The sequence below is a fragment of the Candoia aspera genome, chromosome 7 (genome assembly GCF_035149785.1).
Source record: "Candoia aspera isolate rCanAsp1 chromosome 7, rCanAsp1.hap2, whole genome shotgun sequence".
Lineage (NCBI taxonomy): Eukaryota > Metazoa > Chordata > Lepidosauria > Squamata > Boidae > Candoia > Candoia aspera.
In genome coordinates this window covers 39,912,548-39,927,753 of record NC_086159.1, presented here as the reverse complement: position 1 = coordinate 39,927,753, position 15,206 = coordinate 39,912,548, and the positions used below count along the sequence as shown (strand labels likewise).

At 39.4% G+C, this 15,206-nt stretch overlaps 1 protein-coding gene across 1 annotated transcript in view; it reads left to right on the top strand.

The window, feature by feature from the left end:
• Nucleotides 1-291: 291 nt before the first annotated feature.
• ALX1 (ALX homeobox 1) overlaps nt 292-15,206 on the top strand; it is a 35,250-nt gene continuing 20,335 nt past the window's right edge. The window contains exons 1-2 of the mRNA XM_063308455.1: nt 292-516; nt 5,516-5,820. Of these exons, the coding sequence (XP_063164525.1) occupies nt 294-516; nt 5,516-5,820 (528 nt within the window). The 5' untranslated portion in view covers nt 292-293. The remainder of the gene's footprint in view (nt 517-5,515; nt 5,821-15,206) is intronic.

The following is a 15,206-nucleotide window of genomic DNA, read 5'->3' as shown; positions in this document are numbered from 1 at the left end:
GGAAGAATCCGGGCCGAAATGTGAGTCGGTTGCGGTCGATGAGGGACTCTTCCCAGCCGCTCCCCCTCCCCTTGGCCAGCGTACCCTCGCTGTGGGCCGAGGCTTTGATGAGGGGGGAGGGGGGCAGGAGGCGGGGTGGAGCCAGCTGCGGCGCGGGGAGGGTTGCGCAAGAAGCCCCTGCTGCGCTTCAAGATATAAAAAGCGCCGTCGGGGCGCCTCCGTCGCGGCAGCCAGCGAGCAGGACGGCGGCCGGGCAGGCAGCAGCTGGGGCGAGCGCGGCTCCGTCGAGGATTATGGAGTTCCTGAGCGACAAATTCGGCCTCAAGAGCCCCCCGGCGGCGGCGGGCAAAAGCGGCGATTTCTACCTGGCCTCCGGAGCCCCTTTGGAGCAGGTCATGGAAGCTCTAGACGGCGGCGAAGCCTTCTATGGCAAAGGCGGAGGCAAATGCGTGGGCCAGGCTGCCTACACTCCCCACGGCCGGCTGGAGAGGACCTCCCCGGCTAGAGACGGCTCCGGTAAGTGAGGCAACCGGGGGGGGGCCGCGGGCGGGTGGTTGTCACGAAACCCTGTCCAGGGCCCTGCTTTCTGAGGAAACTCAGCGCCAACGGAGCCGAGCCGGTCTCTGAGAACGGAAAGCTGGGGAGAGGGGGAACTGGGGGGAATCTTTGGCAATTCTTCTCCCTCCGCTAAGGGCACAAACAGGCCGGCTCCGGACAGCAAATTTAACCCGATTTACTCAATTCATCAAATTGCATGGCTTTGCACAACACACTGAACCGTAAATCATCAGTCGAGTTGAGAGAGCACAACAGGCCAGGCAAAACTGCGGTTGGATAGTTCTGGGTTCGTGCTGTGATTGGCACTCTTTGGGCTCGATCCACCTAGGACTTCCCTGACTCCTTCTGATTCCAGTCCGCTTTAGTCAGGACCCGCAGTGAAGAAGTTGGAGGAGTTGTGTGTGTGGGGGGGGAGTCTCGCAGAGGCCTTTGGCAGACATTGTTTATTGGCGGCGGGATGTGGGAAGAGAAGCCCAACAATTCTTGAAATCAACAGGCGTGACGGGGGGGGGGGGGGAGGAAAAAAAATAGGACCGGATGCTATAATTGTGAATTAAAGGAAATCCACGCGCTTCAAAAATCGAGAAAATACAAGGTGTACTCCTCCCCGCCTGCCGTTTCATTTTAAAGTAGCTGCCAATTTCTGATCAATGCTTGCAGCTAAGTTTCGGGCACACTAGTTACACACACGTGCAGTCTTTTCACAGGCAGAAGTTTGGTCTGGAAAGCGCCCGGGAATATTTGAACTTTCCGACTGTCTCCGGACGAATTCCTCTGGGTGCTCTTTCTCTACGTTCCTCTGGGAAGAACATGCTTTAGGAAATCCTTTGAAACCTTGGAGGCTGGTTTGAATTAAAACACACGCACGTCTTGGTCCATAAGCTCGGAATTGTGCCCTTTGTAGGTTTTCTGGGTTCATGTACTCATCGATCTTATACGGAGGAAACATCAACCCCCTTTACTTTGTAAGCATCAATAGCGCATCTTCCTCTTCCTTAGCAAAACGAAAGTGAATCCCGAAAAGTTCTGCAGGCAGAGTCCGGGATGCTAAACTTAGAATTATTGGCGCGGGCGGGTGGGGGGGGGGAGTAAACAGGACGGCAGAAAGCAGCAGTTGTTTGGGGTGAACTGGCGCACCGGAGCTCCATTTTACTTTTCATTTTCACCCGCTATTTCAGCTAACTCTCATACCGCCGTGACTTGCATCATAAATCAGCTCAACTTTTGCGACTAAATATCTGACTTGCGATCCTACACCAGTATTAGAGCACAAGAGGCTTGCGTATGTGTTGGGGGAGGCAAGAGCAATCAGTGAACAACTATTAGGCAGAACGAAATAAGGTGATGGCTGAAGGACCAGGTAACTTTTGAATATGGCTGGCGGAGCCCTGTTCCGATTTTGAGCTTCTTTGGGACATGGTCAGTCGGTCGGTCTCTGAATGTATTTTCTAACACCTTTCTTTCTCTCTCCCAACCTCCATGCTAGCTGGGGATGATGAGAGTTGTCCAAAAGGTACAGAACGCACCACTCGGGCGAAGGCATAGGTCAACACGATAACATTGAACGATTTTTTAAAATTTATTTTTAAACTTGGCTGCTTTGCAGATAGGTTCGTCCCTGTCTTCGCTATTTTCTTTAAATTTTATTTCGTTTGCTCCCTAATTTAAGGGGAAAATAAATGATTGCGTAGCTAAGTAGTGGTCCTGCTGCTTCTTTCCTCTCTCTCCCAAACTAGCAGCTGCCCTTTGGGTTAATTTTATGTTGTCCGGAAGCGCTGCGTAGTTTGGCCGCCCTGCCTGCCTGCTCTGTCGAGGTTGAAGAAACTCTCGCAGTCCAGCAAAATGAAATGCTGGAAATCAGAAACCCGGAGTTCAGCTTTCGGGATTTAAAACCACCAAAAGGGTCAGAACCTTCTTAGCCTGTTCTTTCTTTCACCCGCAACGGTGGCAAAAGCAAGTAATGGTGGTGGTAGTAGTAGCAAGGCAGAAATCCTTGGTTTGCAATAAGATTCCCATACTTATCAAGTGAAAAGTATTCAGTGGATTTTACTCCGAGGCAACTTGCATTGGACCAAAGCTTTCTCGGCGGCCAGGCACGCCTATTAACACATTTCCAGCCTGGAAAGTCTTTGGAATTTCCCGATGGCGAATCCCCTTGTCTTTGAGAAGCTTCCCTCTTAGACTTTGTTCTTCCGAAAAACTAGGCTGACACACACCTCACCGCTTCCAACTGATAAGGATCAGTTGGAATCAGCTTGTTGGGAGATTTATAAGGAAAAGATCCTGGCCTAAGCCCAACAGTTTCAAAGGAGGGTCGTCTAAAACCCCTTAACAAGGACATTAGCTAAACTTCCCTTACTCTTTCTAACTTGCAGATTTGCTTCTTACATCAGGAAACCCTTGCCCCTCGTTCTCCCACTTCCACCTCTCTCCTACCTCTTCTTTAAACCTGGCAAACCAAGGCAAGAAGAAATGCTTTGTTACGGAGCCGTTTAACGAGGTTGGAGTTCTCTTCCGTTATATAACTAGTGCAAAAACCTGTCAATTAACAAAACAAACAACCCAAGGCTGGCCTAAAACTTCTAGTAAAAAAACCACTTTCTGGAATTCGTTAGCATTTCTGTTCTTTAAATGCTACAGTTATTTTCTCCTTTGCAATGTGTTCTCTGCCACAGAACTCGCAATCGAAACTTGATTTGCTCTCTAACTTCAGACTCAGCCTTGGCCAACTGGTTACACAGTCAGTAAAAATTAAAAGTGGTCAAACTTTTGACTTTATAGCACAGTATTTGTAACAATTTTTAAAGAATATAAATGTGAAAAAGTGATCCTTTTTATTCCATACCTAAACAGATACAAATATTTAATTTATAACTGGTAACTAATTTATTCTGAACAAAAAGGTTTATAAAAAGTTTGAAATTTTCGGAGGCTTCTTAGAAATGCTGTGACAATAACAGCAAAGGATGATATTGAATATATTATGGTTATACATAACATAATGCTATAGGTCAAAGTAAACCCTACTATGTTCAATGTTTATTACCCCTAGATAAATTTAATTATGAATCATAGCATGATTTCCCTTATTATTGGAATTGAGGATATATCTATCATTTTTAAAGTTCCCAGTGTTCAATATGACCTAAGAATAAGCTCAAATGATTTCAGAAGGAATCACTTCTCAGCACATGTGTGTGCACACACACCAATATATATATGGAGAAATGCAGTGAACATCTAATGCATCTACCAATTTCATAAAATTATTCAATTAGTTTGCTATTTTGTTTAATGCCTAATATTTTGCCACTATTTATACATGTTTAATTCTTGTTTGCATTAAAGGAGCGTGCTAGAAGATGGCATAAAATTTTTACCAGGAAAGGAACCAAAAAGTATATTGTTGGCAGAGTTTAAGTCATTGTCACTCACTTTGCTTAAATTATATACTTCTATTTTGGGTGTGTGCGTGTGTGTTTATGTATGTATATGTATGACAAAAGAGCAACTCCAATCTTGATTTATAAGTAAAAAAGAGTAAAAACATAAATACATTTGATCAGTAGGACTTTCCACTGAATTTACTTGGAATCTCAGCTATAGGTAAGGGCACTACTCTAGATTGCAGGCCATGTCTGGTTAAAATTACACCCAGTGAACAGAGCAGTGTCATGAAATTACTGGGAGTGACAGAGAACATTAAAAACAAGTTCAGAATGGCAAGTTAAGTTCCATTCATTGTAATGCTTACTGTTATGGATAGAGGGAATCACTCTTTCTTCCCAAACTTGTAAAAAAACTTGTAACATCAATTATCTTAGAAATGTGACATTTTAAGGGGGGTGGGGGAATCCTGGGAATTTGTTCAGGAGCTAAAGGGGGAAAAATACTTTAAGCCTTATCTTGGACAGTGAGTGTTTTTGAGAAGATAAATGGTTCTTATAGGACCGGTGCAAAACATAGGAAATAACCAGTTTGACTGAGTTATGATTTTGAAGACACCCCCCGCACCCGTTTGCAGTAATAAACTAATCGGAAACAAAGCCACTCCACTAAGAACCAAGAACATTATTTTTCTGTGGAATATATTCATTTCCTATTATTCTTGACTCAGTAGTGCTCCATCCTTTAATGAATCCTTGTCATACATACACCCCTAATAATTTTCATTGTTAAACAATCTGAAAAATAAAATAACTGGACATAGTCTATCCAAAGCAAAGTATTTTAAAAGCCTCACTGATTTTTTTTCCAAATGGAGTATGTTCAGCCTGTTCCTCTGCATATTCTTTGCTCAGCAATAAGTTTCATTATCCCCAACTGATCTTACTCCTAAGTAAATTTGGTTATAATTATATTTGATAGTATTGCTAGTCTACCTGCAAATAAGCCCCTTTGACTGCATTGTGAATGAAAAGTAGACATGCATAGGCTTCACAGTATAGCTGATGCTTTAGATGTACTCAATGGAGAATAAGCCCCATTGAACAGAGTAAGAATTGTTCTAAATAAAGAGACTTACTACAAAGTAACTTCCTATGAATACAACAGGATTTACTGCTAAGAAGATATTCCCAGTACTGTGCCATACATTTGTACTACTATATTGATCAGATTTTCCATTCTAAGTACGAATCAATTTATATTCACTGGAAAAGAATTAGCACTGAAAAATAGAATTAGCACTTTAAAGTAGATCATGCTGAAATCTCAGTGAGACTACATTCAAAATCTACAAGAATACCCTTATCTCATCCTATAATTTCTAGATAATCACACAGGAGGAAGTCTGAGCATAGCAGGTTTTACCCATGAGTAGACCATGTTCCTATAAACAATCTATATTCATAGTGTGTTCTTACAGGCAATGTTTGGTTTTTCACCCACTTTTTAAAATGCTTGTAAACTTAATATGAATTTAAGCCAACCCCATTTATTTTCTTCTGCTGCACAGTGAACTTTGGGATTACGAAGGTTGAGGGTCAACCACTGCATTCCGAGATGGGCAGACCGCTGGACAATTGCAGCAACCTCCGAATGTCTCCTGTGAAAGGGATTCCGGAGAAAAGAGAATTGGATGAACTCGGAGATAAGTGTGACAGCAATGTTTCCAGCAGTAAGAAGAGAAGACACCGGACCACGTTTACCAGTTTACAGCTGGAAGAACTGGAGAAAGTGTTCCAGAAGACACATTACCCTGATGTTTATGTCAGAGAGCAGCTGGCTCTAAGAACAGAACTCACTGAAGCTCGAGTTCAGGTAGGTGTCTCAGTTCCATCCAAAACAGAGTGACATAATCCAGGCAGTGTTTCTCAGACTTGGCAACTCTAAAATGTGTGGACTTCATGCTGGCTGGGGAATTCTGGGACTTGAAGTTCCACACATCTTAAAGTTGCCAAGTTTGAGAAATGCTGAACCAGGAGCTACTAAAAGAAGCACATGAAGCAGTAGGGCCCTGCAAAAAAACAACAAGCAAATAAAAAAAGGGTATAAATTATTTGTCAGACAAAAGAGAATATGATATCTAGGGCTGATGTTAGGGCTTTACTATTTGCTAGCAGGGTTGTCATCCATCTAACACTGAACAGTTATAGAGATATCTTTCCCTGGACCCCAAGTTCTTCATTTCATGATCTCAAGAGTTCTTCTAATCCTGTAAGGTAAGCCAAAATAGTCTCTTATCCCCTACAGCCAGAAATGGCAAAGACATAGCGTCTTGCCTAAGGACTTCTGATATCATCATGGATTATGGACTGTCGGGGTTCAAACAGAGCTGTGGTAGATTGCTAACAGCAATCATGAAAAGATGATGAAATGTGTGTTAGGATATCACAACTCAATCCTTGCTTTTCTGTGCTTGCATCTCAGTGTTGTAGGACATGGGGGTTTCACATGATGTCACAACACACATTTTGTCATTTGCTCCACTTTCCCCTTTCACTCCTGAATCCCTAACTGTGGCAGCAAATGGTTCTGTTGGACAGCTTTAACTGTGCTTTTGTACCTCCCTTGCATTATCTGCATTTTAGACCAAAATCTGGTAAATGCGGGACATAAAACAGAAGAAGCCATGTTTTCAATAAAAAATAATTACACAGTCCAATTCCTATGTAATACGTTCACATTAGGGACTCTGAAAATATAAAGCTGATGTAAACATAAAATTAATTTAACATTTTTTATTTTATTTTATTATTATTATTTTTTATCCCACCTTTATGATTAAGAAATGGCAAGATGTGCAGGTAGTTAAAGGAATGTATCTGGATTCTGAAGATGGGAATAACATCCTTCTGTTGAGGAAAATGATAACTTGCTTTAAAAATAAAAAATAATAAAAGGACTCCCTGTAGTGAATCTAATCACCTGTTGATTCTGAAATGTTTCTAAAGAGAAGAATAAGGAAAGAACATGCTGTACTGAACAGCGCCAATCACATTAGTCACTGGCATACTCATAGCAGTTGAGGTCTTTTTGATACCACCATCACTACTTTGCTGGCTCCTTCTGAGCTGTGAAATCTTGGACTTTGGCCTTGAGGTCCTGACCTAACTGTACTACCGTCTGGAAATCTCCTATATAATTCCAGGAACCTTATCTAGCTTTCTATTGCACTGTGAGGCCAACATTTTATTGCATGCTCTATGAGTCAGTTGCATCATTATCAATGACAGATTTTGAAAAGTACAGAGTTCTGGATCTTCCAGTAGACACACTGGAATTCTGTTTATAGGGTCTGCTGCATTAAACTGTTGAGGTTAGTGTAGATAGTGGATGATAAAGGAACAATGTTCCATCAATTATTTCATTCAATATTCTTGTGCTTCTTCAAATGCAAGTATAAGCGATCAGTTAGGGCTGTTTCAGATTACTGTATATCCATATCCTCCTCCTCATTATTACAACCATGATTTTTATGATGTTTTAAGCATATGCATGGTGAACAATGAATGTATGGTATGCTTTTATTTGCAAGCGCATGTATCTCACACAGAACTACTTATACAACTAAGTTGGGAGCTCATATACAGTAACCCTAACCTGCAAAATTGGCAGTATCTATTTGAACATTATATAGTCTGCAATATATTGTACTGGTAATCTGTAGTTGATAAAGGACCTGAAATAGTTAAAACTATCATATTCAGTTCCCATCCCTGGCAGCTACTCCCACTGCAATCAGTGGAGGCACTAGAAGCTTGGAAACCTACTACATTTTGATGATCAGGGTATGTTTGGGGGTTACTTCAAATAGACCAGAACAGAACTTTACTTTATCCTTCCTCAATTGGTGTCCTCCAGATGAGTCAGACTGCAATTATTATTGTCAGCCAGTGGACTAGAAATTATGGGATTTGTAATCTAACACATCTGAAGGGGTTGTTGGATTAAGGGAAGCTGCATTAATTCATATGCACAGTAAAACATGTAACACTGATGGATGTGATAGCAGAGACTAGTTGCAGGTGTTAATATCGTAATCCCAAATGTATTTTCTTATGAATTAAATGCCTCTGGAATAAACTCATCAAACATCCTGCTAACTGAAGCAAATCCCATTGAACTCAACAAGTTTAAAATGGTAAAGTACATTGTGAAATAGCTAATAATGGATATATCAATAAACCCAACAATGTCCTTTAAACAACTGTAGATAAGTCCAATAAACAAATATAAAGATACCTTGGATCCATACCTAATCACTCTTAGAAAAAAATAATTGATTTAAGTCCTTCTGGCTTCAATAAGACTAACTCAAAGTATGCTTAAGTCTGGAGTTACTGGAGTAATTCCACTGATTTAAATTAATCTACTCTAAATATGATTATATCTTCTCCAACAACTGCATGCATTAAAATATTCTTTCTTTATGGTCTTCCTTCTGCTGTATTCTCCCATGAAATGTCTCTTTTGAAACAAGATATAAAAATGCAGTGAGAGATAACATACATAAAAACACTATGTAAAGAAAAACCTACTGATTATACTCCTTAATATTTCATGGTGTTTTGGTAGTAAAACAGTCTAAGGAGAAGTTTATAGCCTAAAGAAAAAGCATATATATTATATAGAACAAAAATGGGGTCATGGTTTTCCTTATGGGGAAAAGCTATTGGCCCTATATTATCTTTATGAAAAGAATAATGTTAGGTTTTCTTAAAGTGAAAATAAAATACAATTTAAAAAGTTTTATTTAAAAAATGACAAATTTGATAAATAAATAAAATGCTAGAGATTGAAAGAAGGGCTGAGTTTATGACTTTTCCAGAACATCTCTTATTACAACTCAATCTTGTCTGATTTAAGCAAGCTAAAACTGTATCTTCTCAATCCTACTAAATCCAGAATATTTATCAATTCTTCAGCACCCAAAGCATACTATTTCTTAAAACAAACTAGTGTCAAAAGCAAATATTTTTGAAAACTGTAAGTCAAACTTTGCTGGACATGATTTTCATAATTACAGATTAAGGTTTTCCTTTAGGACTTGAAGAAACTGCTGTACTTCTCATCTTTGCCTATGTTAACAGCATGTTTTACTCTCTGAGAGGAATAACCAGATTGGGTCTAATTCAGATGGCAGCTGCTTAGGTTTCACTAAAGCTTCTCAAGTCATTACGGACAGATAAAAGAGTGGCAGAGCCAGATCTACCTAATTTGTAGGAGGCAGAATAAAGAGAGAGAGGGGAGTTATGGCTTGTATATATTATATAATCTCCTTGGAACAAAATTGCTGGTTTCATTTTTTTCCCTGAGAATGTTTATTCTACTCTTTGTGTACATAGAGATTTCCGTGCTTATTGAAGTAAATGCCCTAGATTTTTGCATCTCTGATCAGCCTACTGAGAAAGGCCAATGTAAGAAAAGGGGGTTCATAATTCCACTGAGCAGCAACAGTATTTCATCATGATATTAAGCAATTTTCAAAGGCCTTACATCATCAGAGACCAGCATCTGGTTAGGCAGGGATAACAAGCAGCAGATTGTTTCTTCGTTTTGTATAGGCAATGGTTACTTTATCTTTGCCAAGAGTCGGTTTTGAGTAAGTCGATATAAACAGAAACATTTTGGGGGAGTGCAGTGTTAAAATATGTGGGTTTCTTCTCCCAACAGTTCCTCTAAAATTCAAGCAAATTGTTTGATTTAATTTAGCCAAATGATTGGCTGAATATACGTACCACACATCTCCCTTCTCCAGTATTTCATCAAGATTCAATTTAAGTTTCATCCTGCTTACATGCCAAAAGAGTCTGCCTAAACCTAATTTATTGAAGTGGTTTTCTGTTGCATGTCAGTGAAGTAATTGGCATCCAGCCTAAGGAGATGGTCAAGAACTATACAATGACTGTGACCTAAATGCTAAATTTCTACTATGAGTTATTTGCCTCTACTGCAGAGACAGTGGGGAGGCAAAAAGATAAGAGTACAAATAAATCAACAAAATATTTATTCTTGCAACTGATTATGCAGTTGGGTAAATCTTATTGACTAGTGGTTGCTATACATGATGATGATATACTTACTAACTGTGTGTCTGCTTTTGATGGTCTGGGGGCACTTTTCAAAATCGTTCTATTAAATTTGCAAGAGGGCCTGTGGAACTTTAATTCTCTCACTGGTGTTTCAGCATGGCAGTCAAGTTCCTGTTCTGCTATTAGGTGAAAGCAATTTCAAGTGGCTTAATCGTTTCTTAATTGGCTAGCCTTTAACTGCCCTGAAATACAGTTCTGTTTGTAGTAGATCTGTTATTGTGTAAAGCTGACTATGAATGTGGTAGAGTATAACAACTTGACAACAATAGAATATATTCAACTGAAAAGGAATAAATATGAAATAAATTATTTGTGCAACTTGCCATGCTAATATGCATCCTGCAAGAATAACTTTGGAAAGTCATATAATTATGCAGCAACCAAGTTTCATGAGATCTCAGTCCTGCCATGACTTGCTATGGGTATAGCAGCTCTAATGGACTGAAGGAACCATTCCACCTTATACTTCTTTGAGAGTTGCAAATAAGCCTTTTCACTGATGTTCCAAAACACAAAAGTAGCAGACCTCAAGTGCAGAAGTTCCATCTGCTTCATATCAACTAGTTGTAATATGCTTGGCGTGGTTGGGCTGCCTTTGGAAACTTCAGTTGGTTCAAAAAACACTGTACTTTTATTTAGTTTAGCTGAATAATTGGATCAGCAAGTCTTTAAAATCAGCATGGAAGAACGTGAAAATGGGGATTGCAACAAAACATTGCAAAGACATTGTGCTCTGTCCAGAGTTTTTGCCAATTGTTTTCCTTCAAGCAGTTGTTTTTAAAAATACTCCCTATTTTTATCCTACAGCTTGCCAGTTTCCAATTATTATTCTAAGTGGTGAGGTGGCGTGGTGGAGAGAGAGCAATTTCAACTGCCACTGGGGTGACCCTAACCTGTACTTGGTGATTCCAATCTTATATTACACTATTTCATTCATTGTTCATTTTAACATAAAATGTAGGCTTTGAAAGCCCTTTATAGCTTACCACTCAAGGGAAGAGGCAAAGAAAGAAATGGCAAGAAAACTCAGGTGGGATTAAGGTGAGCCCTTTCATCTTGGCTCCAAGGTATCTTGCTCTGTTCCCCTGCTCTCTTTCTCTGCCTTTTCCCTTCAAGGTATGAGGGGTAGGGTCTTCTCCTGTGTTGCTCTATCTCTGGCTGCCTTTTGGTAGACATAGAGTTTTGCTGTAAAGTTTGCTTTTACAGATGCCTTTTAGTTGATGGAACTGTATTTAAAATGATGTATTTTCCAACACTGTGTTTTGATTGTGCTAATGTTTTAGACCAGGAGCAGGCAATGCAGGGCTTACTTCGCCAGTGTGCTTATGGACACTTCTGCTGGTGCCCATTGGGCTCCTTGCCTTGATGACTTTACTTTTTTTTTTTTTAATATATATTATTTTAATTTAAAAAATGAAAGCTGGCATAGTGAAAAATAGCCTCTAGCATCATCCTGATTTTCAAGGCTGCTTCTGGAGCCCTATACTGGTCCCATAAGCATTCTTAAAGATGGTGGATGAAGGCAGCCCTCAGATCTGTTTGGAAGTGTGCCCTCCTTCTTTTGGAGTTAGAAAGAGTGGCAGGAGACAACTGCACTAGTTTGCTTCTGGTAAACAGGTGGTGCGTCACCAGCCACTTGTCCAAAAATATATCCTGCCTATCCTTTGTTCAAACTGAAGTTGAAGTCCACATATCTTAGAGTTGCCAAGCTTGCGAAACACTGGTTTAAACTATCATTCGTATTTTTTGTTTTGTTTCCTATTTTCAGCATATTTAAAATAAATGAAAATGCTTGAAAATGGTGGAGATCTAGTTACAAATGATTATGCAGAACAAAATACTTCGGATTTTAGTAAGCTTAATATATATAAATCATTTATCAATAATTATAATGATAAATGATTTCCATAACAATATAATTCCTTTGAAATAAACAACAGTGAAAATTATAGAACTGAAATTAAAGCCATTCAGTATAAGACAAAGAAGGCATGTTTATAGACTCGTGGTTATCAACCTTGGCTCCTCAGATATTGGAGTTCCATCAGTTGTAGGATCATATCCTTGTTGGTACATTTATATGTTTATTTTGCTGAAGACTATGAAAACTCCCCAATCCACTGGCCCAAAGAATATATTATGGGGACTTAATCATGAGGCCTCTTACATGACAAAATCTCTTTAAATTGGCTTGATGCCTGGGTTGATGAAAGGTGAAGGTCAACAGCATCTGAGGACCTAAAGTTAGGAAACCTTGCTAATTTTTTTCATTATGAATTTTATTAAGTTTAAAGAGAAAGATAAAAGCACTGAAAAAACAAAAAAAAACTACAAAAAAGAGAAGATAAACTAAAAAGGTGTGAAAACACACACACACACACACAAACAACATTACAGAAAGATGTGACTTCTGACATTTTACAGAAAGGATATACAAAAATTTTCCATAATCAATTTCTTACTCTCTATTAAACCAAAATCACATTTTTTCTATAAATCATTCCACTTTGGCACATTATAAAAATCACTAAGTACAGTTACTTCCTCCCCTTATATTAAAATAAAGAAAAAAAAATCATATAAACCTCCTAAACAATGCCCCCACCCCAAAAATAACACTTATTTACTTATTCCCTTCCTACTACTATTCTATACATTTCTGTCTACTATAATAAAAGTCAAACAAAAAAGCACATAAATTGTCTGCCATTATACTAAATAATAAACAGTTTTAATAGTCTTAATCCTAATAAACCCCAAAAAGAAAAGCAATTCAAAACAATGACCTTAAATTCTTAGAAACATCCAAATAATCATTTTTATACCCTAATAATCTTAATCCATATCCTTAAAAACAACATGAGTCAAAACCTAAAAGTGATCCAGATGAACATTCTTCAACCCTTATCCCACTTCAGAATAAACCAAAGCATTTACATATCCCCACAATGTACACAGAGCTCTTCTCTTGAAAAAAATCAAACAGCCCAACAGCCCCCCTAAAAAATTCCAACTTCTCTTCAGAAAACCTCCCATACATAATGACCCCTGCTTTTTCATGACATTTCACCAAAAAGTCAAATTTACTTATTGCTTGCAGATCCCTCTCTCCATTGAACTTCTCCAACTCCACTATCCAATCTTCATCCAGCATCTCAACAGAAATCCCAAACTCATTCTTAGAAGAAACATTTCTATCACTGTTGAATTTCTCAGTTTCATCCACTACATCCCGAACCAGATGACACATTTAAAACCTCATATTTTCCACAATGTCCTGAATGTCTTGTATAAAAACTTGATAGGAGTCAGAAAAGATCTGTTTAAAATCTTGATGGAAGTCAAAATCTGTTTAAAGTCCTCTATGTCTCATGCAGTAGATTATGGCACCCTGTAGGTGCTTAACCAGTGAAAGTCGAAGATACAAAAAAGTTCCTAAGTATGTTTACACAAAATGAAAGTGAGATAAACAGACAGTTCCCAAGGTAAAGTAGAAACAGAAAGCTGAAGGTTTAAATCAGCCAATTCAATGTGTAGAAAAATGCTAATAACTTCAAATTTAATACCAAAATAATAACAGGAAGACAATTATTTACTCTCAATCCTCCTTTATATTTGGAAGGGAAACAAATTCCAAAACTTAAAAACAGAATTTTTTAAAAAAGTAATCCCAAAAATAATGAGAAGCACCAAGACAGCCTGCTTCTCCTTACTATAGAAAGCCTCTCTTAGGGTACGCATTCTATCTATCTATCTATCTATCTATCTATCTATCTATCTATCTATCTATCCATCCATCCATCCATCCATCCATCCATCCATCCATCCATCCATCCATCCATACACACACACACACACACACACACACACACACAGTATGTATGCTTGTGTGTGTGTGTGTGTGTGTATTTGTTGATTTAGAAATGGGGTAGCTGCTCCTAGTGTCCCTTTAAGGCTACAGCACGGCTTAGAAAACAGTGAGATCCCAGACTCCCAGCTAGCTCTTACCAGTTGAATGAAAAACACTGTTTGTGATCTTCTGGCTGCAAGCAGCTGTCTGGAGGACATATAGGGTGATTCCTGGTGTTTTCCTTCATCCGGAGAACACTCCTGGGCTTCAGGAAAACCTGCCTGAGCTTCCCAAAAATTGCCGCATTGTCATTCCGCCCACAGAGCCTGCAGGCACAGCTGCTCAGTCCGCCATGTCCCCACTGGAAGTCTGAAATGTTGCTAATTTTAGACATTCAGAAAAGAGATCATGGAGCCATATTTCAGAATTCTTCAAAATGCTTCAGTGTAACAGGGAAGTAATTTACTAGACACATCTGATGCATGGCTGTTGCTCTCATGCAACAGACTAGCATCAGAGACTCACAGAAAATATTGCACAGAAACTCATTGAAAATATTGCTATGAGACCATTTCTAAAATATTCCTGGGATAATTATTTTTGGTATGATAACAGGTCCTTCAAATATCCTGATATATCAAAAATGCATGGTGGAAGTGAGATGCATCACATGCTAATTCGGACTATGACATTTGAATTGAGACATGAAGTATGGAATTGTTATCTTAGCATATGCCCAAATTGTATCAAAGCATTTGTGAGGTTTGAGTCTGACCTGGACTCTGAAAACAAAACTTATCTTGAGCCAGAAGGGGAAAATGAAACTTATCAGGAAAGATTAGGGGAAATAGAAACTAGCAAGTGACTCAGCAGAGCAGGAAAATTCAGAGACGCTGATGAGGCAGAATACAGAGGGAGGTTTGAATCCTCCAATTAGTGTGCCAGAGAGGAGAGCGGAGAAGTGCGCATAGCAAAAGGCAGCCCAATTGCCTACAGAAGAGAAATGGCACAAAAAGGATCACATAAAAAGGCACCAGTGCCAGGAGCAAACTGGCAGGGACAACCATTTTACTGCACTTACACCTTCGCCAGGAGAATCCTCATCAGGAAATGGAGCCTTGCCTGTAGCTGACATGGAATCAGTGCCAGCTCCCTCTACCAATGCGGACCTACCTTCTTTGCATCCAGATCCAGCTGAGTCCAGCCTTGCATCCAGTTCTACATCTCATCTTGCCGCTCCAGTTGAGCCCAGCCTTGCTTCA